At 36.8% G+C, this 27,258-nt stretch overlaps 1 protein-coding gene across 3 annotated transcripts in view; it reads left to right on the forward strand.

Moving 5' to 3' along the window:
- The window catches only part of clocka (clock circadian regulator a), a 48,753-nt gene extending 21,652 nt beyond the window's left edge, over positions 1 to 27,101 (forward strand). The window contains exons 1-23 of one of the 3 annotated variants that reach the window (XM_043236809.1): positions 3,353 to 3,476; positions 3,920 to 3,981; positions 4,555 to 4,788; positions 4,951 to 5,038; positions 12,026 to 12,085; positions 12,590 to 12,738; positions 13,252 to 13,343; positions 13,443 to 13,532; positions 13,972 to 14,092; positions 14,272 to 14,385; positions 15,607 to 15,725; positions 16,038 to 16,120; positions 18,157 to 18,263; positions 18,379 to 18,526; positions 18,649 to 18,724; positions 19,711 to 19,855; positions 19,965 to 20,065; positions 20,161 to 20,250; positions 20,776 to 20,934; positions 21,011 to 21,253; positions 21,556 to 21,740; positions 22,000 to 22,273; positions 22,888 to 27,101. In XM_043236809.1, the coding sequence (XP_043092744.1) occupies positions 5,019 to 5,038; positions 12,026 to 12,085; positions 12,590 to 12,738; positions 13,252 to 13,343; positions 13,443 to 13,532; positions 13,972 to 14,092; positions 14,272 to 14,385; positions 15,607 to 15,725; positions 16,038 to 16,120; positions 18,157 to 18,263; positions 18,379 to 18,526; positions 18,649 to 18,724; positions 19,711 to 19,855; positions 19,965 to 20,065; positions 20,161 to 20,250; positions 20,776 to 20,934; positions 21,011 to 21,253; positions 21,556 to 21,740; positions 22,000 to 22,273; positions 22,888 to 23,211 (2,700 nt within the window). In that variant the 5' untranslated portion in view covers positions 3,353 to 3,476; positions 3,920 to 3,981; positions 4,555 to 4,788; positions 4,951 to 5,018 and the 3' untranslated portion in view covers positions 23,212 to 27,101. Of the gene's footprint in view, positions 1 to 3,352; positions 3,477 to 3,919; positions 3,982 to 4,554; positions 4,789 to 4,950; positions 5,039 to 12,025; positions 12,086 to 12,589; positions 12,739 to 13,251; positions 13,344 to 13,442; positions 13,533 to 13,971; positions 14,093 to 14,271; positions 14,386 to 15,606; positions 15,726 to 16,037; positions 16,121 to 18,156; positions 18,264 to 18,378; positions 18,527 to 18,648; positions 18,725 to 19,710; positions 19,856 to 19,964; positions 20,066 to 20,160; positions 20,251 to 20,775; positions 20,935 to 21,010; positions 21,254 to 21,555; positions 21,741 to 21,999; positions 22,274 to 22,887 lie in introns of those variants that run through there. The other 2 variants (XM_043236808.1, XM_043236810.1) reach the window with 2 other exon arrangements.
- Positions 27,102 to 27,258: the final 157 nt, after the last annotated feature.

The following is a 27,258-nucleotide window of genomic DNA, read 5'->3' on the forward strand; positions in this document are numbered from 1 at the left end:
CGTCGAAATCTAAAATGATCCTCCTGGATGAACCGTAACTCCCAAAGGATTCTTTTTTTATTTTTAGAGGCCAAGGTATTGTGTAATATTGGAAGAGTACAGGATAGATGAAAGAAAAGCATCGTTCTTTAAATTCCTTTTGTCGTTCTACGAGGATATTATATCGCTGCTCGTAATACTCTAATGATAATATTTTGGGAGGATGTGCCAGAAAATATGATTTTATATTTTAATCCCTTAACACAATTCCCATTTAGATCCTTTTGCATTTGTTGCAAATTTATAAAAATCCCAGGATTTATATTATTATTATTATTATATCAACTACAGGGTGATTTATTTAATTATTTTCAAGTCTTAGAATCTTATTATTTATTGTGTGTGGGTTTTTTTTTTTTTTTTTTTTTTTTTTTTTAAATCAGATGTGTATTGAATAATATTTTGCTTCCAGACAGTCAAAGGAAATTGCAGGAGGAGCTGTAGGTGTTTTAAAATCCTGACCGATTTCCTTTAAATCCCTTTTGATGTTCTACAGGGGTATTTTGTGCTCTTAGCAGAACGAGCTATTTTTTTGCCGTCCTTTTACTAGGGTTAACAGTAGGAGACTTTCACAATAACAATGCCTATTTTGAGTGAAGAAATCCTTTATTACAACAAACTTAAATACCTTTATTAAAGTAGTTTAAGTATAAAATAAAACTTTATTGAAAAAAAACAAACAAATACTATTACTTGTGTATTTCTATATTACAAATATATTAATGTTTAAAAAAGGTTACAAATGGAAACTGTACTTTTATTTTTGGCAAAGTTTAAACATGGATGAACAAGATATTTCTTTAAAATACTCTTATTTACAATAATACATTTATCACTGTTATAACTTTAAAGTACATTGTACAAAGCGAATATATTTTTGTCACAACTTTATAAAGTCAAATCGCACTTTATTTTGATGTTTGTAGTGAACTTTTTAAACTTTTTAAGATTTTTTTTAATTAATAGAAATTTCAAAAGAACTTTTAAATCTTGTGTGGCTTTATAATAAGAGCATGGGGAAGAGAGAAGATTTTACTGACCCCAGACTCTTTAATGGTAGTAATTTAAGATTAGCTTGTTGTGACTGGTCCGGTCACTTGTTTGCTGCTGTTTGCGTCTGCTTTCCCTTCTTTTGTACTAAATGTTGCAGGAGTGGCTGAGTTGAGTCTGAGCTGCGTCGGTATGTCGTTTATTTTCTTTGTGCGTGTTGTCTGGGTCAGTAGTCACATGCAGTGATCAGTAGGGGACATATCTGGTGTGCAGCGTGGCGTGACCGGTGGGCCAGCCCTGCTTGTGACAAGATACTCGTAGTAAAAACATGAAAGACAAGTTTCCATCATAACCAGCTTTATTGGCCACCACACATCCGAGCAGCGTGGACTGTTGTGCGTTACGGCCATCGTCGTGTTTGTTGTTGTGATTTTAGTCAGCGTGTTTCGGCTAAAGGAATGTGGCTAGCAGCTAATTTAACCAAGCTAATCGCCTAAATATGCTTTCTTTCAGAGGTTTCTTTGTTATTCCAGCTTTGTGGATGGGATGAGGTTTATGTACAAACTACGACAGCGTTTTAGTGCCACGTAAAAAAAAAATTTATTAGATAATATTTGGGGAGTCTAAATTATGAGAATAAAGTTAAAATATTTTGCCTTTATTCTTTAAAATATTTGAAAGGTTTCTAAGATATTTTCAAAATATTGTTGCAACTTTATTCTTTTAATTTAATTTATTCTCATTTTGTTATTTAATCTCATAATTCGGATTTATTCTCAGATTGCTATGACTTTATTCTTATAATTTCAACTTTATACTCAAAATATTTCTACTTTATTTTCATATTGCTAAAACTTTTATTCTCATCATTTCGGCTTTATTCTCGACTTTATTCTCGTAATTTTATTAAAACTTTTTATTATTACGGCACTAAAATGCAGTAGTTAGAAACCGTTCAAATTTTGTTATTACATTTATATCTACAGTAGATATTTTATTACATTCTTATTAAGGTTTAAAAAAATGCATTGCTCTTTATTAAGAAAAAAACGTTTCTAAAGCCATTGATATTCATTTTTTCCATTCTTTGGAAGTCAGTGGAAACTATTATCTCTTATATAATGTTCGGATTTGGGACAACCTTAGGGACTATTTATAATTTTTTTTTTTATTATTATTTATTTATTTTGCTGAACTTCCCCTTTAAGCCTCACAGAATATAGCATATTAAACACTTCTTAAATACGTATCAATATATCTTATTATTTGAAACATTAAAATTATTTGCAGTTTATTTTACCACCTCAGTTTAAGGATGACCCAGTTGCGTGTGATTTCTATTTAAACTCATTTGAATCCGTGGGTGTGTTTAGGTATGCGTGTCCGTGCTGCTTCAAGTGTGAATGTCATACGAAAATGAACCGGCGCCAGAACTCTTGCTCAAGTCATGCAGTAGCTGCTAGGTCATGCTAGCTCCTAGCATTAGGCTAATCTCCCTGCCGTTATCATTTCTTTTTATAGGCCATTGAAATGGCCATAAAGTACAAGCTTGTAAACAAGAACGAACGACTGTTTCTGGCAGGACGACAAAGACCGTAATGCGTTCTATCATTAGGCTGTATTTTATGAGTGCTAACGAGTGCAGGTGTTTAGTGACTGACTGAAGGCTTTTCTCTGCAGCACGCGAAAAAACAAACGGCTTCATGGGAGTTTTAACGGTGTCGCGTCTGTCAGTTTTAGGGGTGATTTCACACTAAAGAAGACATCATGTTTAGCTTTGTTTTATACATTGTTTATTATTTTACGTTTTATATGTGAGGTTTGTATGACTTCTGAGATAGCAGTCGTGTGGAAAAGAAACGACAATCGAACCGACAAATCAAGATAAATGTGAAATATTTGATGGCATTAACCAAAACGCAGCGGAGTGACTGTGAGCCGATGTATTCTGATAGTAGTAATCTTGATAAGCGCACACTCTTTGACCCAACTTTTATCACGATCGCATGCTTTTTAAATGACCAAACTGGGTCAAAGCTGCTACCTTTGTCTGTGAAGTTGTGTACTTTCTTTTTTTTTTAAGCTTTCTGTCTTGATGAAATGATCAGGATTGTGTCATCTCTATTTAGAAGTTGCTCATTGATCATTATAGTCTGGCTTCTGGAACATGGAAACCTAATATGAGTGAAGGCAACACCACACCACCACTGCTATATATAGATTGGCCTCAGGGGTGTGTGCCTTTACGACACATGCACTTCCTTGGACATGTCTTGCAACTTGTCAGGGTACTACAGCTTCATCACGTCTCACCCAGCTCACTCTTACTGCTGCTTTCCTGCTGGGTGTTTTCCTGGACGGAGAGAAAGTGCTTTTATTAAAGGAACGTAATGAAGACGCAGCGAGTTCGGTTCTTGTGACTGCTGAACCTCGGCCCTGCTTTTACAGTACTGAATGTTTATCTTTAGAGAAGGTCTTGCCAAGTCGTCTATCAGGCTTGGCAGCACATCACAACATCTGTGGCCTTGTAAAATATCTAGTAGTAGGCTGAATAGTTTATTTTAGGATGGACAGCACTGTTAAATCTAGGGGAAAATATTAAGCTTCAATTAAGTCATTATTTTGGGTATGGCACATTGTTTTATTTTTGTTTTTTTTGCAGAATGTGAAGCATTATGACTTCAGGGTCTTTAACTTTAAGGTCATGACCCTTCTCAGGTTTACTGGGTCAAAGTATTTTTTTTTTTTTTTTTTACTTTTATTAATTCAAACGTATTTATTTAATTATAATCTGGTACTAATTAAGATAAAATATTACTTCTGTACTGTAATTTGAAGCATTTCCTCTGGAGCCAGCTGTTTGTTTGATTCATTTCTGTTTGTGTTTCAGATTTAAGAGCAGATTTACAGTGGTTCAGGATCATTGCTGCTATTACAGAAATAATGACATGAGTAAGTTCATTACTTAATCAGTTATTCATATTTTATACATTTACAATTCAGTCGTCCTAAAAATGATTAATTAATTTATTTTTTTGTCATCTACACATCTACACAGAAAAAAGATTTTTCTTTTATTAGAAAACAATTTCTTAGTCCTATAAATATCCCATAATATTTGATGTAAGAAATTTCACTATATTATCAACATCTACTGCATGGCTTCTGTCATGTAATTGATAGTTTTGACTTTTTAAGGCATTTTAAGCATGTTTTCTACAAAATGCTGTTCTGCTGTTAAATAATTGATGTAGGAATGACCTTTACAGTATTGTTAGTGATATAACTTCGATCCCATACAGTGAATTTTATTTTATTTATTATTATTTGTGCAATCATACATTTTGAGAGTCATATATGGTAAACGGGATTTTGAGAAAAGTTTATTTCTATACATATTTTCTATACTCTCAATAATCTTTGTGATGACGTATTGACATTGTTTTAAACATATGACTTTTTGTTACTTAGTTAAAATGTGTATAATTATGCTAAATGTTTTTCGTTTCATTTTTATTTTCTTAGGAGGTGGCTAGTGCTAACATGTGGTGCCTCCAGTCTCACACCCGAATGAAAGCACATACACCCCACAGGGACCCACAGCAGGCTTTTCTACCTTGACCTCCGAATCCTCCGATCGACCCTGCGCATAAAAACATTTATATTCACACGCACCTTCTGTCTTGCCCACTGATTGTCCTCATCCTACATCCTGTGGCAAGCTCCTCTCTTCCTTCCTTAGAGCAGGCAGGCCTGGAGGTAAGTTTGTTTTTGAACGATTTATTGAATTATTAAATGTATTCCTCTTGTGTCATTGTTTTATTTAATAATTTAGAATAATTTTTTCGCTTAAACCCACATTTATTTATTATAGAGCGTGCCTAATTTAAATCGCATTACTGTTTTTTGTTTGTTATCCAGGTTACAAATGTCTACCTCACGCTTAAAGGTCCTCTCTCTACAACTACGACCCTGAACACACTACAAAAATGACCTCAAGCATAGACCGGTGAGTCCTCGGTTGATCCCCAAACATCCTGTGAAGAAAGGATTCTGTTAACAATAGCCACAATCTCCAACAAAAATTTGAAAAGCACAGTACACCTATAAAATGACTGATTAAAAACTCAACATTTGGGATGGACAGTGTATTTATATGGTCGTCTCTGTAAGCATAAACACAGTAATTTAGGTCTTAATTGAAAGCAAACACCTGAAAAAGAAAACGCTTGTAGCTCTTAAAGTGACAGCAGTCTAATATTCCAGCTTTCTGTCATTTATCTAAATCAAACATCAAAAGAGACTAAATCTCTCAGTGCTCTTGATGTTTTGACATTTATATGGTATTAAAAATTTGACATCATAACGACAAAAATATTTTTGTTGTTGTTAAATGATATTCAAGTTCATTAGAAACCAATGCGGTCCCAGTCCTACGCTGGACAGCTCATATTAAAATATCTTATTATCTATATATCCGTAAACAGCTTTCGTTCCCTATTAGATGCATATGTAACACACCCATGGCCAGTTGCTATAGTGACTAGAGTGAATGGAATGACATTAAACATGCCCACTCTGGCCAGCTTCACTGCGCATGGCTTCCTTCTAACTGGTCGGGCCTGTTGAGTGACAGTGAGATGGGCCCATTGTGTGACGGCGGCGTGGAATTTTTCAGGCTAATCTCTGGATTACCGCCACGCTGAATAGAGCTGCAGCTCCATTTTCCTCTCTCAAAGGTTTCCAGGTGAAGTAACTGGAGATGGCACACAAACGGGGACCATATGGTGCTTGCACAATCTGTATTCTCTTACCTTTATTCAGTGAATCTGTATATTTTAAAGAGCCTCTCTTCATCTTATCTCTCAGACAGCGTGATCTCTAAGTGGCCCTTCAGGACACGGTCGGACAGAACGCGGGGCGATCCATTTGAACTTGTCCAAAGCGAACGTCCATTATAATAGTCAAACTGTTTCGTGTGTTAGTTTACGCCGCGTGGAATCGGTTATGTTGTCAGAACAACTTCTGTGTGTTTCTGCAAAGCACAGTTTGTGATGATTGATTTGAGTAGAGGAAAAAGGTCTGCATGTTAAAATAAAGCAAATAAAACGTTGCTGCATTTGTCTTGAATGTCACTTCTGTGGAGAAAAAAATAAGTTTAAAAAAAATCAGTTTTGAATAATTGATGCTAAGCATACTGGCTGTTTGCATTTAGTTACATTTTAAACTAGTTTCCATATTAAATGTTAATGGAGTCAATTACGATTGAACTATTAATAACGGTATACAAATTAAGCTGCTGCTGGAAATAATAGCTTATTGTAGAAATTATTGATTTTTTTATTATTATTATTATCATCCCAGAGGCATATTAAATATGCAGTGATTGCTTTGATTTTTTTTGTAACACTGATATTTACTTGCTTTCAAATGATACTGAATTAAAGATCCTTTAATTAAAGGTTCTTCAATTCAGAACTGAGAAGGATTCAAAAACTTAGCAACCTCATTTGAACTCTGTTTATTTAGTATATCTTTTAATTTTCATAATCGCATTTTTAATTGAAGCTCAAACCAAGTTTGTAACCACTTTTTTACTAATGTGATAAGCAGTTATGCACTCTCATCCTCGCCGGCTGAAGTGATGGCACTGGTCTTACCTGCTCTACAGTTAAACCAAAGCGAAACTACTAAAACCCCTTTTGGGCAAACATAATTTAGACTTCACCATGCAGTGACAACTATCATCACGATTGCCTTAATGTCTGCAAAGCTGTGTTACTTATGACGGAAAATTCTTACATTTCGTATCCGTTTTAAGTATTAAAATGCACATACTTATATTTTAGCGTATGTAAAACAATAAAGCAACACATGAGATTAACTAAAAACTCAAAACTTCAGCAAATATATGAACTTATCACACTTTGTTCTTTTTATAATGATGTTTTGAATTTTCATATCTGATATTTTTCTTTTTCCATACACGTTTGACACTTTCCAAACAGTTTCTGACAGCTACTTGGGGGAAGCTCAGTCTTTAATTTAAGTAATTGTCAGAACTGGCAAATGTTAGTCTTAAATATAATGTTTGCCGAGCAATAAGACATCAACATTGTGACTTGGGTTCAAGTCAGGAGTCTCAAGTCCACATCTCTGATTTTCACTGATAAACATTTCGTTGAGTAAATCTAGGTCAAATGTGTGTTGAACAGTTCTGGGCTGCTTTAAAAAACTCTTGAATAAATTAGTTTCAACTCATTTTGTCCATACAGTGAAAGTCTGAGGGGTCTAAAAGTCAACAGTGGACAAAAAGTATGGGAACGTTAAAAAAGACAGAAAGAAAGTTAATGTCAAAATGAATTTTTTGCTCACGGAGTCTGCATTAAATTGAACAAAAATACAGAAAAAACTGAAATATTGTAAAATATATTATAATTTAAAAAATTCCATTTTATCATATTTAAATGGAATTTATTAGTTTTTGGCAAAGCTGAATTTTCAGCAGCATTACTCCGTGTCACATGATCACGATCAATATGCTGATTTGCTGCTCAAGAAAAACATATTTATTATCATCAGTGTTGAAAACGTGTGCTGCTTAGTAATGTTTTGGAAATGTTTATTTTTCATTTATTCCATTTTTGTTGAATAGAAATTAGAGCATTTCAGATTCTTATTATAAATTTCTTTACTATCACTATTTAATGCATTCTTAGTGAATAAACATTATATAATATAAATAAATATAATAATATTTGGATCACCATTTATTTTAGATGAGTATGGGTCATTGACATTTGTATCTTTAAAAAACCCCCAAAAACAATGGCAATGATTAATTATCAGGAACTGTCCCACTTTTTCTGTATTAGTTTAGCAAAGTGTACTTTATGTGGCAAATACTACTTTTTTTCCCCCCTTTTTTAAGTCCTTCTCCAAATATTGGCTCTTAATATTTGCCAGTGCCATGAATTGATTCCCTTTTAAAAGATGCACTCTTTAATTCAACAGTCCTTAGCAAACTTTACATTTGATAATAAACATCATGGCTAATTGAGCACACACACCGAGCGTCTGTGTGTACAGTCCTCTGAAACATCTTTATGGCATTGTTGTGGTCATACGGTCGGTGTGTTTGCCTTATAGGAGTCAGAGAGATAGCAGACTAGTGACAAAAACAATCGCTCCGTCTCTCTCACAACACAAACACTATTGAAGTTAATGATCAGCCATCCACATCCTCGATGTGCGTGCGCCGGAGAGAGAAAGGAGAAATGTTAACACACAAACACCGCATTGTTTTTGTAGTGTAAATGTAGGTCATATTTTTCGGCTTCTAATTGTTCAAACGAGCTCCATTTAAGTGTACGGAAACGACCTGCGTTTTTTAAGTGGATGTTAGAGATTGCGCCAGAACGAAAAAACTGCACTGCGAGTGCGCAGCGACTAATGGACTTGTTGGTGTCTTAAACAATTACGGCGCTCCTCTCGCTTTAATGCGCGCTGCCGCTGTGCGGAGGGTCTTTCAGATTGAGCAACTTTTAAGCTAAAGACAGGTGTGGAATGGGGTCATTCAGAGTCGTGAGCCGACGCACATGCTCTTATCCTGGCAGCGAGTCATGCACGAGGCCGTAGTGGCAGAAGCGGTGACGCATTTGGAGGCGAATGATGTTGAAAGTTTAGCGTGAGGCTTAATATGCAACCGAAGCATTCATTTGCATTTCGTACATGAGGTAATGGGATTCTGGCTCCGAGGTTGGAAAATGTATTAAATGCATTTTATGTTTAATGAATATGTGGCAGCTTTTTTTCTTTTTTTTTTTTTGTGGTGACTGGATGGATTGGTATCTTATTTGCAGTGTGCTGAATTAGGCTGTAGATTTAATATGTGCTGTACAGTTTTTGTGTTCTAGCAAAATGCACAAAAAATATTGATGACTCATCTTGCATTTATGGACATCTCCATTTTCTGTCCGATTAAAATCTCACTAGAATACATGTTTACGGCATCAGGGATAGCAAGTAGCAAAGAATAAAATTTATCAGGTTCGCATTTTAAATCGACTAAACGGATGAGGACAGTTACTTATAATGTCACTAAAGTGCTTCAACGTTAAAATAGAAAAAAATCTACAAAAATATTAGGCAGTACCACTATTTAACTTTACATTTTTAATGATTATAATAAACGATATGCAGCAAGACAGCATATTAGTATGATTTTTAATGGATCATGTGATACTGAAGACTGGAGTAATGATGCTGGAAATTCAGGTTTGCCATGAGAAGAATAAATTACATTTTAAAATGTGATAAAATAGAAATAATTTATTTTCAGTTGTACCTGTTTAAAGAACATCGCTCTTGTTCGTTTATTTTTGAGCAAATTTAGACTTTATGAGCACTGAGGCCTACTGGCTTCTGGCTGCTTTCTTAAGGACAACCTGAAATTGAGGAAATATAAAATTTTCCTGTTACACTTAATTGTCCTAATTAAATAGTTTTAGCCAATCTTGCCTCCTCGTATTGTACGAGCCCGCCATTTCAAGCAGATGGCTTTGAATTTCACAGCGGAGATATAAATATCTTTTTGTTTGGCAGCCAAATCAGTTGACGTCAATGTATTTTTTGTATTCAGTAATGGATGCTAGACATTTCTTTATTTTTCCCCTTTATTTCCTTATTCTGTTTCCTGTGTCACTTCATATTTCATGAATGCTCCTGCTTGAAAAAGCAGTTTTCACATGCATCGATAAAATTGAACACATAATATGGCATTTTTAGGACAGCGGGCGCTTCCTTACGCTAAAACGTAGTCAAACACCCACAACCCTTGATGCAAATGCACCGAGGGAAAATAATTGTTTATGTAAAACTGTGGTAATGGACACCCAGTGGCCGAGCAAAACGCACACTGTTTTATTTACCCAGCTTGCTGTTTGCACTCTTTAATCTCTCAACTTTGCAAATTCACATTCGTACGGTTGACTTGCGTCTCGTCTCGCACACTCATTCAGTCGCACCCAATGATCATTGTGATCTCTTCGGTCCCTCGTTTTGTACACCCTGTGCGAAAGAACAATCACCTCAAGGCCAAAAAAAAAGACTGTTGCGTCTCGTTAAATGAAAGCTGTCGTTTCGAACCCACACTACACACTAGCCGCCGTGACATCATTCGTGGAATCAAACCCCAATCACGGCCGTTACAAACTGATTTCAGTTCCCTTGCCATGACCAGCTGGTCTCGTTTTCTGTCTTGTGCCCTCAAAGCAGCTGAGTCAGAGAGAACCTGGTATCTAAATATATACTGACGCGCACAGCGCCCCTACAGGCCTGTACTTTATGTCCACCTCCGCTGCTGACCTACTGCCAGTTTAATCAATGATTTATTGCATGACCCGATTATGATTAAATATTGCGGGGTGTCAAAAGAAAGTCGAACACTCGCACGACTTTCTTTTTATATTTCCTATCTAACTCGCTCGTGTCGTTTCAAACTGGTGTGATTTGTATTTTTTGAGCAAAAATGTTGGAGATTGTTTGAACCGCTCTTTTCATGCAGTTACAAAGAATGGCGGCGGAAAGGTTTAGAAAAGTTCGTATGTAATATTTGATTCGGGATGAATCGGTCGTTGTAGTTCATCAAACCGGTTCAGTTTCTGCAGTTAAAGAGATAAAGAGGTAAATTGTGTTATCAGTCACTTACCCTCATGTCATCTCACACACGAGACTTTTCTTTATCTTTGAAAAACTATGAAACCTAGAGATCTCCGTCTCTCCGCTGAAAATAGTGTATATGAGAATTAGTGCTGCCAAACGATTACTCGCATCCAAAATAAAGGTTTTTGTTTGTGTTTATACATGCGTGTGTATATTTAAACAATATGTCATGTTTATATTATAAATGGGTAAGGTTCATTTGTTAACATTAGTTCACTACATTAGGTAACATGAACTAAGATTGAACGTTTCTTCTAAGGTTTATTAATCTTATTGTTAATTTGTTAATTATTGTTAAGTTGTGCTTGTTAAAATTAGTTAAGGCACTGTGAGCTAACATGAACTAAACATTTTTATTAACTAACATTAACAAAGACTAATAAATAATGTAGCATATGTTGATAATTGTTTATTCATTTTAGTTAATACATTAATTCATGTTAACAAATGACACCTTATTTTGTTATAGCACCTTATAAGTGTTAATGTTATATCAAATGTAAAAATATTAATATACAGTGTATATATATATATTTTTTTAAATATATACTGTATGTGTGTATTTATATACTATGATTAAATACACACAGTACACATAAATATATTACGTAAACAAAAACGTATTTTGGATGTGATTTAATCGAGATGAATCATTTGACAGCACTAATGTGAATAAATATAAATTCCTAAAATAAATCTGTTAATCATATAAAGCCATTGTGTCTTTTCAGAAGACTTGGATTAAAGTGTATGATTCATAAAGACTCTTGAAGATTCGTGAAAATTTTAGATTAACATTAGTAATTTATGACAGAATATACTTTTAATTGTAAATGAAAAATTAAAATCACAAAAAAAAACAATAAAATGCTATACAAGTTGCAAAAAACTTGTCTTTTTTTTGTTAACTTAATAAAATAATTAATATAAAAAAGTAATACCGAAATAAAAAAAACGAATAAAAATGATGACAACACAATTGTTTAATGTTAAAATCACAATTATTAAATTTAAAAAAAGTATTAATAAAACTGTATTTAAATGATGCTAAAATCACACTTCCTTTAGCGCTTTATTAATAATTTTTAAGGGACAATCAATGTGAATAAACGGATTAGCGTTAAATAATAACATTTTAGCTTAATGAAAGCTGTTGTGATTTAATAGAAAAAGATGAGGACTGAAGCTGTCTTTAATTGGCCGATCACACAGCTGAGCAGAACTCGCATTGGTCGAGCTGATCTAACCTCTTTTACTGTGGTTATCTTTTCAGGGATGACAGCAGTATCTTTGATGGGTTGATGGAAGAAGATGAGAAGGACAAAGCAAAAAGGTGCTTAGACGAGAAAAACATCGCTATTTTACTTTCTTTTACCTCGAGTCGAACTCTTGTTATGAGCCAAGCCTATTCCATTATCTCATGCAAGAGTGGTTTAAACATGATTCATTACACCAGAGGATTGTATAGACAAGTCCTTTTTCATGGTAGTATATCTAAAGTAGTTTTGCACCAGGAATAGAAACTTAAGTGTGACCTAGTTATGACTGTTTAAACCTGAGTGCACAGCTTCACCCCTCATTTTCTAGATACAGTCAAAGAACCATGAAATGGTTTCTCTCAGCACTGCACGATTTCACTCCGATTAGATTGCGTCTCTTTATCATTTCGAGGAGTAAATTGTAGTATTTAAGATAATTAAAAGATCGTTACGTGACGTGTATTTTAGTGCTTAACTGTGACTTCGAAAACCTCTGAAATACGGACTCAATCGTGTTATTAGTGTATCGTCTGTAGGTTAGCAATGTCATTTTCCATCTCTTGTTTTTCCACATACAGAGTTTCTAGGAACAAGTCGGAGAAGAAGAGACGAGACCAGTTCAATGTACTCATCAAGGAACTGGGCACCATGCTGCCAGGAAACACACGCAAGATGGACAAGTCGACCATCCTACAGAAGAGTATCGACTTCCTGCGCAAGCACAAAGGTTACTGCAGTGCCATGCCAAATAATCATTACAAAATTAGTATTTGTGAAATCGGTAAGCTAATAGCAGACAACGAAGCGGTGGCTCATTCAATTAGCGAAGCAGTCTTCCTAAAAGATTGTACAACAACAGCAAACAAAATGAAATAAAATTTGGACAGATTACATTTGGCATAATTTTTGTGGATGATGCCTTTTCTAAAAGTTGTGTGCTTGCTGCGTGGAATAGCAAATACAGTATTATAAAGCTAATAAAAAGTATTAAAAAGTGCTAATATTATATTAGATAAAAGCAACTATAAATTGAGAAGCTAGATGCAAAAATTCTAAATAAAAACAACTAAAATATTAAGAATATAAAAACCCCGTTTTAGGTGGCTGATATCACCAAGTACATAATTATATCCCATTATATATAAATTAAACATTTTTAATCATGTTTTTAGTATGTTAACCTGATGAAATTTGTCCAGCGTTTGAAAACATAATCTCGTTTGTATTGTCTTTCCGTCAGAAATTGCCGCACAGTCTGAGTCGAGTGAAATCCGTCAGGACTGGAAGCCACCTTTCCTTAGCAATGAGGAGTTCACACAGCTGATGCTGGAGGTGAGGACTTGCCCAAACCCTCTACGTGTGTGTGTGTGTGTATCATATAGTTAAACTAAATGCAGAATTATTCTTAATTTGTTTTTTTTTTTACTTTAGGCGCTAGATGGCTTCTTTTTGGCCATCATGACAGACGGAAACATAATCTACGTCTCAGAAAGTGTCACGTCTTTATTAGAACATCTACCTGTGAGTATGAACACTCTCTGCTTATTTGATCAATCACAGCGCAACTTTGTGAAACACTATCGCAATTTAAAATAAGTTTCAGCACATTTTTTAAATTTCCAAAGCTGAATTTTTAGCATTTACTCCAAATCGTTGTAATATGCTGATTTATTGATTATCGGTGATGAAAACGGTTGAGCGGTTAGGTCTCTAAATACATTTTTTATTTAAATTATAATTTGTCGACATTGCTAAACTACTGTTCGTGTGGCCAACTAGTCCCAACTGCTTTACCCAACCGCACTGAGCACTTTTCAGCTACAAAGCAGCTGAACATTATTCATTTTTGATTAGAGCGGATCAGTCACAACTATTGCCTCCATGCATTTGTTACAACAAATCTGCAGCCTTTCTGCGCAAGCATGAGAGACGCTGACGGTGTCTGTTGTTGTGTTTTCAGTCTGATCTTGTGGATCAGAATCTGTTGAATTTCCTTCCACTGGGTGAGCACTCAGAGGTGTATAAAGCCCTGTCCACACACATGCTGGAGGGAGAGACCCTCACCCCAGACTACCTAAAAAGTAAGAATCCCTCTCAATCATGCCGTCTTTACACGATTATCATCTCATCATGACAAAAAAAAGCGTTCTTCTGGTCTCTCTCTCTCTCTCTCTCTCTTGTCGTCTCGTTTCTTTGAGGACAGATCACAAGAGAAAAACTCATTAATTCTGTTTTCTTGTTTTTGTTTGCTTCCCTGCAGCAAAGAACCAGTTAGAGTTCTGTTGCCACATGCTCCGGGGCACGATCGACCCGAAAGAGCCGCCCGTTTACGAGTACGTCAAGTTCATCGGAAACTTCAAGTCCCTCAACACTGGTGAGTGTCAGAACAAGTGCCTGCAGCATCAGCCGAGTCTTTCATATGGATCCATTTATTGAATTACCCAGCCAAGTGCTTGATTGCTTGCGCTTCTTATGAGAGTAGACGGATCAAGGATCGTTATTTGAATAGAAAGTGTTGCGAAAAACCAGTCTGCCGAAGAACAGGCTTCTGACCCAGATTTTGAGATGGAAAGTTGACCGTTTGTGGCTTAAGGTGAAGTGTGTAATTTGACGGGCGTCAGTAAATATAATTGAGAAATTAATGAATGAAGGTTTTCAAGCAGCCTTTGTTCGCACAAATAGATAGTCCCACCCCAAACTCACACTGCTGGCGGAGCCAATGTTGGTCGGAATGATTAAACAAACAGAGCCATGTTTTTCCCCCACAGTGCCTCTGTGTTTACGCTTTATAGAGGAATCGACCTACAAATAGACTTAATTATAGAGAGAGTATTTAAACGTGAAATAATATAGAATGACATATGCGATCCTGTCACTGAATTCATTGACAACAAATGCTTGATGATTATTTATTTATATCGTTTTATATTTATATGTCAGCAACGATAAAGATTAGATGAAATGGGATAAAAAAAAAAAAAAGTCACCACGATGATAATTCAGCCATTTTATAGCCATTATATTCTATTTCACGTTTCTGGTTAAGAAATCCTTTATATGCTTGAAACGTTAACTAATAAATGTTTAATTGTTGAAGGGTCTAGTTTGTCAGTTTTGATACATTTCTGTCATTTTGCAAAACATTTTAAAATTGATTATTAATTAATAGATTTATTATTATTATATTATACATTATTTGTGGTACTTCTAATTTGCTAATTTGATGCTCAAGATACTTAATACATTTATTATTATTATTATTATTATTATTATTATTATTATCGACAGTTATATACATTATAACATATATAATAAAAAACCAAAAGCTGACCCCATTTTTTTTTTTTTTTTGTAAAATCAGTGTAAAATGGACTTATAGAACAAATATGACACCGAGCAAATTGACAAAATGTAAGGAAAAACATTTTGTTTTCAAAGCAAAAGAGTTTCTTATACCAGCATTAATATCGAGTGTTTGAGGTTTTCTCGCAGGTGCTGCCCCCCAGTGGTCCGATAAAGAAAATAAAGCTCATTGTTCTTCATGTCTCTCCAAACACTTCCATTCATTAAGATCTGCCCGTCTTTTCCTCTGTAGTGCCTAACTCAACACGCAACGGCTTTGAGGGAGTGATCCAGCGATCGCTGAGGCCCATGTTCGAAGACCGAGTGTGTTTCATAGCAACCGTGAGGTTAGCCAAGCCTCAGTTTATCAAGGTAGGTTGAGCCAAAGCCCGCTTGGCACCTTCTCATTGGTCTCGCGACTCCTAATATTTGCCTGACAGACAGTGACGGCCTCCGTGAGATCGGCTGTGTACATATTAATCATGACGCGGGCTGAATGTATGCGTGTGGGCGTGCTGATAGACACTGTACATGTTTGTGCAAGAATTGGCTTTGTTTTTGAAGACACTGATAAATGACCAGCATGCAAAACACTGAGTGTGAGAAGTAGGTCACTCGGTTTCTGTTCTCATTTTTTTGTGCTTATAAGTAAGAAGGCTCTTGTTTATAACCTCTGTTCCACAGGAAATGTGTACTGTGGAGGAGCCCAATGAGGAATTCACCTCCAGACACAGTTTAGAGTGGAAATTCCTCTTTTTGGACCACAGGTACAAACTTCATCTGTTCTCACGACAAACTAAAGAGCGCCTCCGCTAGTTAGTTTCACTTATGCCCGGATATTATCTGTCTTGGGCGATCCGATCGCTAGAGGTTTAGAAGAGATTTTACTGTGGATAGGATGCGTCACCTGTGACCTCTTGCGATTGGATTTCAAGCAGAGGATCTCTGATTTCATGGCAGGATACATCACTATGGCGATGTGGTACAGTTGCTACTAAGAGACGAGGAAAGAAAGACAGAGGGAGTCAAAGAACGCAGGAAAGAAAGAGAAAAAGAAGAAACGGAAGAACGAAATGTAGACTAAAACTTATTGTAATAGAAAAATAGATCTAAGAAAGGAAGTGAAATGAAGTGAAAAGAAAGAAAAGGAACATATTGCTTGTAAAAAGCATTAAGTGTGTTCAAATATATTGAATTGTATACTTAAAATAATTTGTGAATAAAATAAAGTGTACATGGTATGCACTTTCTGAACACACTTTTAAAGCGTGTACTTTGTAATATTGTCCAATTAAAAAGCTTTACTTTATAATAAATGCATTACAAATATCATCATTTAATAATCTTCTGTCATGCACACTCATGTTGATGTTTACCAACGGGTTAAGTTTCAACATAAACAGCATCATTTTTCTTAGTTGACCATAAATGCCTGTCAGTTTCTTTGTCATACAGTTTAACTGAAAGTATGTGAAAGATGCGACTGATCTTGCTAGTACCTTGAAGGTGCGTGCCTTTGAAGAATCTCTGTAGTCGTTTGTAACCGTCAAGGTTTGAAACCCTCGTTTATTTTGCACAATAGTTGATAGACAGGTGAGTCGGTGACAGATTAGCAGTGTCACTGTAATGCAGCGCTGCTCTACACTTAACTACAGGATTTAACCCCAAGCTCGACTCGGGCCTCAGAGTCATGTGTAAAACAAAAACAAAAAAAAAAAGTTATTTTATTTAGACTTTAGAATAATAATGATTTATAAATCTGGGGACATCATGGAACTCTTTAAACAAGTATTTTTTTTGGTCAGTATGGCCACTAGAGTATTGTTGTGGCCAATGGGGAGCCTTGAAGTTAAAAAACGTGACTTCTTTCTGGTTCCTTGTTTTCGAGAAGACCGCGCTTCGGGCTGTATGAGCCTGTGACTGTCACGATACCATCCCCTTGAGACTGAAGACGGGTGCCGTTTACGCTTGCACTTTGTTAGAGCAGGCACGTCTCAGAGTAATCAATAGCTCACATTCAGCCCATAGGTTCCGTCTGGAATAACATGAACATCATTTTCTCTATGAAATCCTAATGCCATTATGCTCAGAAAGGTTTTTACTGAATTTAGATGAGTCGTTTCGGAAGAATAGCTGCTGGCACTTGCTGCTACTCTATATTTAGTTCAAATCACGGATTCGGTTTAATCGGCACAGATGCTAGATATTAAAGCTATTGAATAAAATTTTCCACATTATCAGTTGTTTAGCAGATGCTAGTGGCGCTTCTTATGCTGTTTTTATGCTAAAACATTTTCATATGACTCAAGGAATGCCTGAAAATCTATGCCAAGACCTCGCTCTCTGCAAACGAACAAGAAACAAAAAAGGGGACAGAATCGTTTAAAAAATCTATTGAGCTTAAATGTACGTAACGTACAGACGTTTCTGACTTCAGTTTTCTTCTATAAAAGCATTATTTCTAGTCATTAAAACTATTATTTTGTTTTGTTTCCTAAAAAAAAACCCATTGGTGATGCTTTCTAAATGTAGAGTTAATTTAGTCACCAAAACAAACACACAATCAATAAATTGTATAAAACTTGAAAATATTATATTTATATAAATTCAGTTATGCAAATCACAAAAATGCATTTAAAAGACAGTTAATAACTTTATTAACTTCAAGGGTGGGAAACTGAAAGTCTGAGCTCTGAGATACTTTTTTTTTAAGCATTTAATTAACATATTTGTAACATTTGATATTGCCTAAAATGGCACGCTTGTTAGACTTTGCACTAATGCTCAACCTTGTATTTTGCAGGGCACCCCCCATCATAGGTTACCTACCCTTCGAGGTTCTGGGTACTTCAGGGTACGACTACTATCATGTGGATGACCTGGAGACTCTGGCCAAGTGCCACGAACACTGTGAGTTCATCTGCTCTTTTGTGTGTCCCCACTTTTAAAAATGGACACCGGCTCTGTCTTGAGTTTTATTTAATAATCTCTCTCTCTCTCTCTCTCTCTCTCTCTCTCTTTGCAGTGATGCAGTATGGTAAGGGGAAGTCGTGTTATTACCGTTTCCTGACTAAAGGTCAGCAGTGGATCTGGCTTCAGACTCACTACTATATCACATACCACCAGTGGAACTCACGGCCAGAGTTCATCGTCTGCACACACACTGTGGTCAGGTGAGAGTCTGAACTACTAACACGGCTGCCGTCTTCTGCCAGCGGATGTACACTGAATCATGGCAGTGCTTTTGTTTATAGAGAATTTCTTTAGTTATTTATCTATTTTTTGTGTTTTTCAGCTATGCTGAAGTGAGGGCTGAACAGCGCAGGGAGCTGGGCATTGAGGAATCACCTCCTGAGATCTCCGCAGACAAGGTGAGGCATTGCTGAATTCAGTTTAGCCTTTATTATAACAGCAAAGTATATACAAACTAGTGTGCACAAACAAATATTTCTACATAAAATTACATTACTAATGGTGTTTTTAAATATTTTTTATAATTATATTAATGTGTGATAATTGAAGAATTTATTCATATAGATTTAATACATTTATTTTTAAGATTACATCATTTATTCAAATCTGAATTCCCATTCAAATATAGACATATATGAAAAATATCATTAATTAAACTGATTTAAACTAATGTAAATTAATTTTATTTGATCTTATTACGTCATTAATTGAATTAATGAATTTTCATTACAATTATTTATTTAAAAGTTTATTATTTATTTAATACTTTCCGTATTTACTTGATTTATATAGTTTTATTATACACTCTGTTTCAGAGCATGAATCTAAACCAGGCAGTGCATGTACATATTGTCAGCAACCCACCCAAATAAAAGCTTGCTGATTTTAGGTTTGAAAATGAAGACATTTCCTAAAAAAACAAAACAAAAAAACAGAATGCAGTAAAATAATTATATTGTTTTATATAATACTATTTTATATTATACTATTAAAATATAATAGTATTGTCATGCTTTATTATTTATTGTTTATTTTATAAAAACTCAAATAAAGTGCAATAATATTATTACTATTATTAATTTTTAGTTATATTTAATGGGAGCACTAAATACACCAATGTATTAAAATTATTTTATAATTCAAATTTATCGCTCAAAAAATCTATATATTTTATTATATGTATTATATGTATTTCAGCATTTTATAAATGAAATATATTTATCATTTATAGAATTTTCAGTTAATCTTATTTTCTAAAGAACATCACTCCCCAATTATTTTCTATTTCAACAATCAGTGTTATTCTGCAGATGCTGTTGATAAATCTTACCTTGCACAGAACCCAGAACAACCCAATAATGCGTCTCTGTTTCGCTCTGCTCAGTCTCAGGACTCGGGCTCGGAGTCCCAGCTGAACACCTCCAGTCTGAAGGAGGCGCTAGAGCGATTCGATCACAGCCGCACTCCCTCGGCCTCCTCGAGGAGCTCCCGTAAATCCTCGTCACACACCGCTGTCTCGGACCCCACGTGTATGTATTACATACCAAAGACGGAAGGTGGTTTTCAAAAACAGCGCTCATACTGATGTTTACACGGTGCTTCGACTAACCCACGTGCCGTATGCTTGTGTGTTTGTAGCCACGCAGACCAAGCTACAGACAGACCACAGCACACCCCCCCGCCAATCAGTGTCAGCCATTGAGATGACATCACAGCGGAGGTCCTCCATTAGCAGTCAGGTTGGTACAGTAAACCCATTTTAACATGGAAACGAACAACAATTCAGGACAAGAAGAGAAAATTTTAACATGTATTGTGCGTCGTCCCTCTTCAGTCGATGAGTTCTCAGAACACAGGACAGACGATGGCGACGTCCCTTGTGTCTCAGCCTCAGCAGCCTCAACCACTTCAGCCCAGTGTGCAGGTCATTCAACATCCCTACTACAAAGACTTCTCAAAGTGACGCTAAACACTGGAGTAATGGCTACTTTGGCATCGCAGGAATAAATAAGATAAAAATAGAAAAGCAGTTATTTAAATTTGTAATAATATTTAATAAGCAATAGTATTTTTGATCAACAGAAATGAATCCTCGGTATCTATATAAAAAGTCTCCTCAATGCTAAAATGATTTTTACCCTGCTTTGCAGTGTTAACAATTATGTTATGATAATATGATCATTACACACTGATAAATCATACTAAAAAATTTTTATACATTTATTTATATTTAATAATATTGAACATATTTGAGTATCTAAATATTAGATATTCTGTAGTCTACATCCAGTTTACTTCTTACCCATCTACTATCATAACTATCAATTTTAAAATAAACGTGTATATAAAATGCTGCTGCAAAGCGGAGTCGTTTTGCATCTGAAGACCTGTAGTTGTTCTGCTTACTGCTAAATAAGTATTTTACCTGGTGCTGTTCATTGTTTTGTAGCCAGTGCTGCAGTTTTCCACGCAGATGGATGCAATGCAACATCTTAAGGAGCAGCTGGAACAGCGCACACGCATGATTGAGGCCAATATTCAGAGACAACAAGAGGAACTGCGGCAAATTCAAGAGGAGCTGCAGAGGGTGCAAGGCCAGGGCTTACAGGTGAGAGCACCCCCTAGCTTGTGATTAAATATTCACTCCCAGGCTCAAACTGACACGCTTTTGTTTGGCTGTGTAGATGTTCTTGCAGCCCGGTAGTGGTGGTCTCAACCTGGGCTCAGTGCAGCTGACGCAGGGTTCATCCGTGCAGCCAGGGGGCGCTCTGTCCATGCAGGGGGCGGTGGTGCCGGCGGGGAGCCTGCAGAGCGGCCTGCAGTCCACACACACAGCGACACAACACACTGTCACACAGCATCCTCAGCAGCAGGCACCGCCGCAACAACAGAACCTTCTCAGAGATCAGAGCTCCACTCTAACTCAGGTCAGCAACAGACGCAGCAAGGTCTACTAGCAATTCAGATTTATTTATAGAATTTAATACGTTTCTGTTACATTTGTACTTTCAGTTTAGAGATCTAATTACATTTTTGTAAAAAAAAAAAAATGTTTAGCCCCTCATATTGGAGACAGGATATCCCATGTGATTATAGTGCTTCGTAAAAAGATTGTAATTCATTAAAACAAAAATATTTGTAACAAAACAAAGACGTACTGAAAATTAAATGGTATTTAAAAAGTATATAGTCTAAAATAATTCCTTTTTTTTCCTCTGACTGTTTTCAGCAGTCTCAGAGGTCGTCTCACACATTGCAGTCTCCTCAGGGAGCACTGCCTGCGTCTTTGTATAATACCATGATGATATCTCAGCCGACGCAGGCCAACGTTGTCCAGATCTCCACAAGCTTGGCTCAGAACAGCAGCCCCAGCGGAGCCGCGGTCGCCACTTTCGCACAAGACCGGCAGATACGGTACAGCTGTTAGTTACAAACACACACTGGGACTTGAGCATGTACAGAGTTTAATAAGCACACTACAATAATATATAAAAAAGGAGCATTAATCTTAGTCTCCCCATTTCCTTTTTGTATATACAGCTCCTATAGCTATGGAAAATTATTTATAAATGAACAATAAAACATTTTTCGAAAATACCTGGGGACTCTTGACCATGTCACTGTTCAACCGATCCCAACAGAAACTAATAACCTGTTGTCCTGCCTCCCACAGGTTCCCTGCCGCCCCGCAGCTCCTCACTAAGCTAGTAACCGGCCCAATGGCATGTGGCGCAGTTATGGTGCCTACCACCATGTTCATGGGGCAGGTGGTGACTGCGTTTGCCCCTCAGCAGGGCCAGCCTCAAACGATCAGCATCACCCAGCAGCCGTCTGCGCAGACGCCGGAGCAGCAGGCTCAGACACAGTCACAGACAGCTACAGGAACAGCCCAACAACAAGGACAGGCCCAGGCTCAGCTTGCCCAGCAGCAAACACAATTCCTACAGGTACCACATGATTCTCACCATTTCTTTTTCATACTGACTTGAATAGAAAATGTATGGATAAGGGTGGCTTTTTCTTTCTTTTTTGTGACCAAACCTCTGTCTCTTCCGCACACAATGCTATTAGAAGATCTGGAATCCAGCATAGACGTTCCGTTCAAAACTTTTATAGTGCATCTTGATCTGAAGCTTAGGAGTTGAATGAAACAAGGGCCATTTATTACTAAAAATGGCATTTGACGTTTGACAGCTGTTTCTTTATTTGGAAAAAATCTATATCTGTGCAATTCATATTTGCACTGTATATTTTCAGTTATTTATAGTTCCATGATTGGTTAAATTAAATGTTAAACATTTTGGAAAATATATATAATACGTACTACCATTCAAAAGTTTAGGTTTAAGTCTATCTAAAGTATGCTTCCTTTTTGTGCGCAAATGCTAGCGTATATGGTCGAATGTATCGCCTTGTGATCTTTACTCAATATCCTAATGATTTTTTGGCATAAAAGCAAACTATTATTGTCTGGCTATTGCTACAGATATACCCCAGCGACCTAAGACCGGTTTTGTGGTCGAGGGTCACATATAATAACGTTTGATTCTTCCTCCCACAGGCCCCTAGGCTTTTACACGGCAACCAATCAGCCCAGCTGATCCTTCAAGCGGCGTTTCCCCTGCAGCAGCAAGGCACCTTTGCGGCCGCCACGCAGCAGCAGCAGCAACAACTGCAGCAGCAGCAGCAGCAGCAACTGCAACAGCAGCAGCAGCAGCTTCAGCAGCAGCAACAACAGCAGCAGCAACAGCTGCAGCAGCAACATCAACAGCAACAACAGCAGCTGCAGCATCAGCATCAACAGCAGCAGCAGCAGCTGCAGCAGCAACTGGCAGCTCATCGCTCAGACAGCATGACGGACCGGTCCAAAGCGCCGCCTCAGTAGCTGACCGCACGTCAGGGACACAACCCTGCCTCCACTGAGCAGTCCTGCAGGCTGAGGGGCTCCTGAGGGGGGATGTTCGGAGCTCAAAACAGCAGTATTTTGTACTGTACCCTCTCAGATACCCTTCCACTGCTTATAGGTGAAGGGCCAGACCTAAACGGGTGTGGCGTTTTCACCCCGTGCCCGTCTCCGACCTATAGGTAGTTGATCAACGGCTGCTTGCACTGAATTCTGGGAGAGGTCCGACCACGAGCTGCGAACTTTCTGCTGGCTGGCGAGGAAACAGCGGCGTCTGGTTTTCCGCAAACTGTGCTCACCACAATAACCGCATCCCCTTTGTCTCGTATGCCCAGTGTGTGCCGTCGTCCCTCTTTCACAGGTTTTAATTTATGCAGAACGAGCCGCAGCGAGGGCTTCAAGACTCGGGAAGAAGTCGCGCAGGACAAACGACGTCTTTCTCTTGGCCTCTCCTTTTCTTCCTCTTTCCTCCTCATTTTACTTGTCGCAAGTAATTATGGGTCAGAAAATATTTTTAAGAATGTCACGTGGATTCAACTTTTATTGTACAGTTCACCTGTAAAATAATGTGTAAATATATGGACAAAAGGAAAGAGAAACTAATATTTTATATGATGCATGAGACGAAAAGCCTAGTCTGTTATTTGTAGCTTTGAATATACTTTTTTTTTCTAATATTCAGAGGAAAAAAGCAAAACTTAATACACATAATGGCTGATCTCTTCACAGACTTCCTTTTTCCAGTGGGATGGGGGTGAGTGTGTGTGTGTGTGTGTAAGTGCTTGCGCACATGTGTTCGTATGTGTGCGCATGCATGTGTGTGTGTGTGTGTGTGTGTCTGCCAATGCTGGATCCACAGATCGTGTCACAGTTGGTTTAAAACTCCCTTCGGAACAGGCAATCTTTTGCATCGTGTTATTACCTTAGTAATTGCTAAAATATAGATATATTTCAGAGAGATGTTCTACATTTGTAAATAGTTTAAAGAGAAGGCTTCACGTTTAGTATATCATGCGATTTTAGGCAAATAAAAAAAAAAAAAAAAATGTAGGGAATGGCGCTTCGACTGTTTAGCGCAGAATCATTGCGGCTGGCAGCGGCCGATGATAGCTACATACTCTGCCGAACTGGAACTGATGCTTAAAAACTGCAGGGTTATGATGAGGAAAAATATAATCGCATAGTGTGTACGATCCTAAAGGATATAGGTAAACTAGCTTAAGGCTAAGCCATAGCTTCCTCTAGTTTTACAATGGTTTACATGGTTGTTTGCACTGTTATACAGTGTTTTAGGCATGATTCATTAAATAGGTTTGACAAACCGGAAATATTTTACACAACCAAACCTGTTTATCATCTAGACATAACAAATTCACATATTTGCACAGCTTTAATGCAGGAATACTTTCACTTGCCTTTCTCGGGTCTCCTCTCGTTGACAAGTGATGACATTTCAATGATAGCGACTTGACTTTGCAAACCTTCTTCCACTCAGCTCTGGAAAAGCAGGAATGTATCGGTTCACTAGTACCTCTGTAACGCTGACAGTCACTAGAAACTTTTAGCTCTTTGTCCAAAGCACAGAAAACAACCCTGATGTCGACAATCTAATTCTGTTCATTGGCCTCTGTAGGGCTACAATTACTGCAGTCGATTAATTCGATATTAAAAGCGTGTCTTCGGGAGCTTAAAATGTATGCTCACTCTTGACAAGACAGCAGTTGCTAAATTTAAAGCTTGCCCAAAAAGTTGCCCGATGAGACGTCGTTATTAGTTAACCATCATGAATGTTCAAAATAATAAAAAAATATATATATGTTTTTCCTCTATGTGATGGATGCTTATGAAGAAATCTTAAACACTATTTTTATTTAATTTAATTTTTTTATTGTAAAAGCTTAAAGTCACTTTTATCAACAGGTAGCACTTATGGAAAATGGTTTTTGTATTGTTTGTGTTGGTCTTGTTTGACAAGGCCGTGTTATTAATTGTTTTTAATTATTATTCTACTCACCAGAAGTTAGCGCATTGAGCAATATTGCCTCTTCAGGTTAGTGCAAGTAGACGGGTGTAGTTCATTCCAATATATTCAATATCAGACCTCACTATATATATACATATATATATGAAAGTGCCAGTCTGAATGTTTGGTTTGTGCGGGATGTTAAAGCCAACCACCCGGAGTGCTGGTCCAATCACAGTTCATGTTGCAGTACCCACTCAATAGCAGGATACTCGTGCGATCTACGATAATGCAGTATGTTAATGTAATCCGACTCATCCTGTTGTTCTTCTACCCTTCGAGACGCTCCTGTGGTATATGACGGTCGTTAATGTGTCGGTTTGTGTGGTCGTGTAAAAGTAAAGGATGGTTGCACATTTCAGTACCGCAGAACTTTTATAACGGCACGGCTAGAATGAGCAAGGCGAGATTATGGATTGAATGTAAAACTGTCACGTAGCTTTATAGTAACATTTAAAGAATATTTTAAAGAGGAATATATTGAAAATTAGATGTTCATATTTTTCTACGGCAAGGTCGGAACAGAGAATTTATGCAGATAGACTATAGTTGATGTATAAAACGGCTGTTGTACACCTTTTGCTAGGAAAGGGAACAGAAAATTAAGCTCACTCCCATATCGTAACCTCAAATGAAGGATTTAAACAAACTGTGACACACTGGAGGACCGGTTGAACTTTCTCCCTTCGATGCAGTTGGATTAGGAAGTGGTTGTTTTAAGGTTTATGCCCGAGTAAGAGAGGTCTTTGATGTTTGCTACAGACTCCTGCTTATGTTTTGGGGTACTTGAAGGTAATACATTTTTTTTTTTGTTGTTTTTTTTTTAAAGAAATTTTGCTTAAAAAGTATAGGACACCTATACAAATTCAGGCTGGGTCGAAAATGACCTTCTGATGCATAGTGCATCCTCTGGAACCGGCATCAGATGTCAGATGTTGACGCGTGATGATGTTTTAGAGTACAAGGGGTTGTTTTTCTGTTTTCTGCACTGATTTGTATCACGTCAGCCCCAAGGTAACAGAAATACTACAGCTTCCTCAGGTTGGTTCAGAATAATAATAATAATAAACCCTCATCAATCTCGCCCCTCCTTTCTCTTCCTCACTTGATCTTGTGATAGTGACCTCTTCAATAACACATTCTTCTGCGTTCACACACACACACACACACACAAACAGGACGATACAAAATGGTTGCTCTCTATATGTACCTCTGAATTGTCTGTGGTGCTCGATGCAACTCCACGTCAACTGGGGTTTTAACCCAAAGAGCTCTGAGAAAAGATGGGAGAACATGGCAAAATCCTGTTGAAATTTTTTTGTTTTTTTTTAAATATTAAAAGCGCCCAGTGGAAAAGGGGGTGGTGAACCATGTTAAATGTTCTGTAGTTCTGATGTACGCACTAGAAGTTCTGAATGTCTATCAGTGTTCTCTTGCTATCATTTAATCTTTGTATGTGTGATGTTCTTTGCAGAGCACTTGTGTTTGGCTCATGAAATTTATCTGATCAGTACACGTTAATATGGAGGAAAAAAAATAGCTAATTATTTAATTATACCTATAATTAGGTTTAAGCTTTCACCATTTGCTAGGTTTCGTCAAATTGTAATGCTCCACCAGGGGCTGCTAGAGCATAGCTCTGTTTTCCTAAAAAATAAAAAATAAATCTGTAATATCAGAAAAAAGTGTGCTGTATTGGGTTCATTTTGTGAGCCAGGCCATTCTTACATTTAACAAAGAAATAATGGAACCTTTTTAAACAAACAGTGCCGTTTACTCCCCTTATTCAATTTTGAAAATAAAATTATTTAAAAATATATATATAAATATATATATATATATATACATACATATTGTTGTGACTTTTTATTACTATACTTTTCGTTGTGAATGTTTTCCACAAAAAAAAAAAAAAAGCTTAATAAATCAGATTTGTGGTTTGGTATAAGGGATTTTTAAAGCCGAGTCAATTAATCATTCACTTAACCAGTTTGTTCATTTGTTGC

Source organism: Puntigrus tetrazona, chromosome 4, assembly GCF_018831695.1.
Source record: "Puntigrus tetrazona isolate hp1 chromosome 4, ASM1883169v1, whole genome shotgun sequence".
NCBI classification, from domain to species: Eukaryota; Metazoa; Chordata; class Actinopteri; order Cypriniformes; family Cyprinidae; genus Puntigrus; species Puntigrus tetrazona.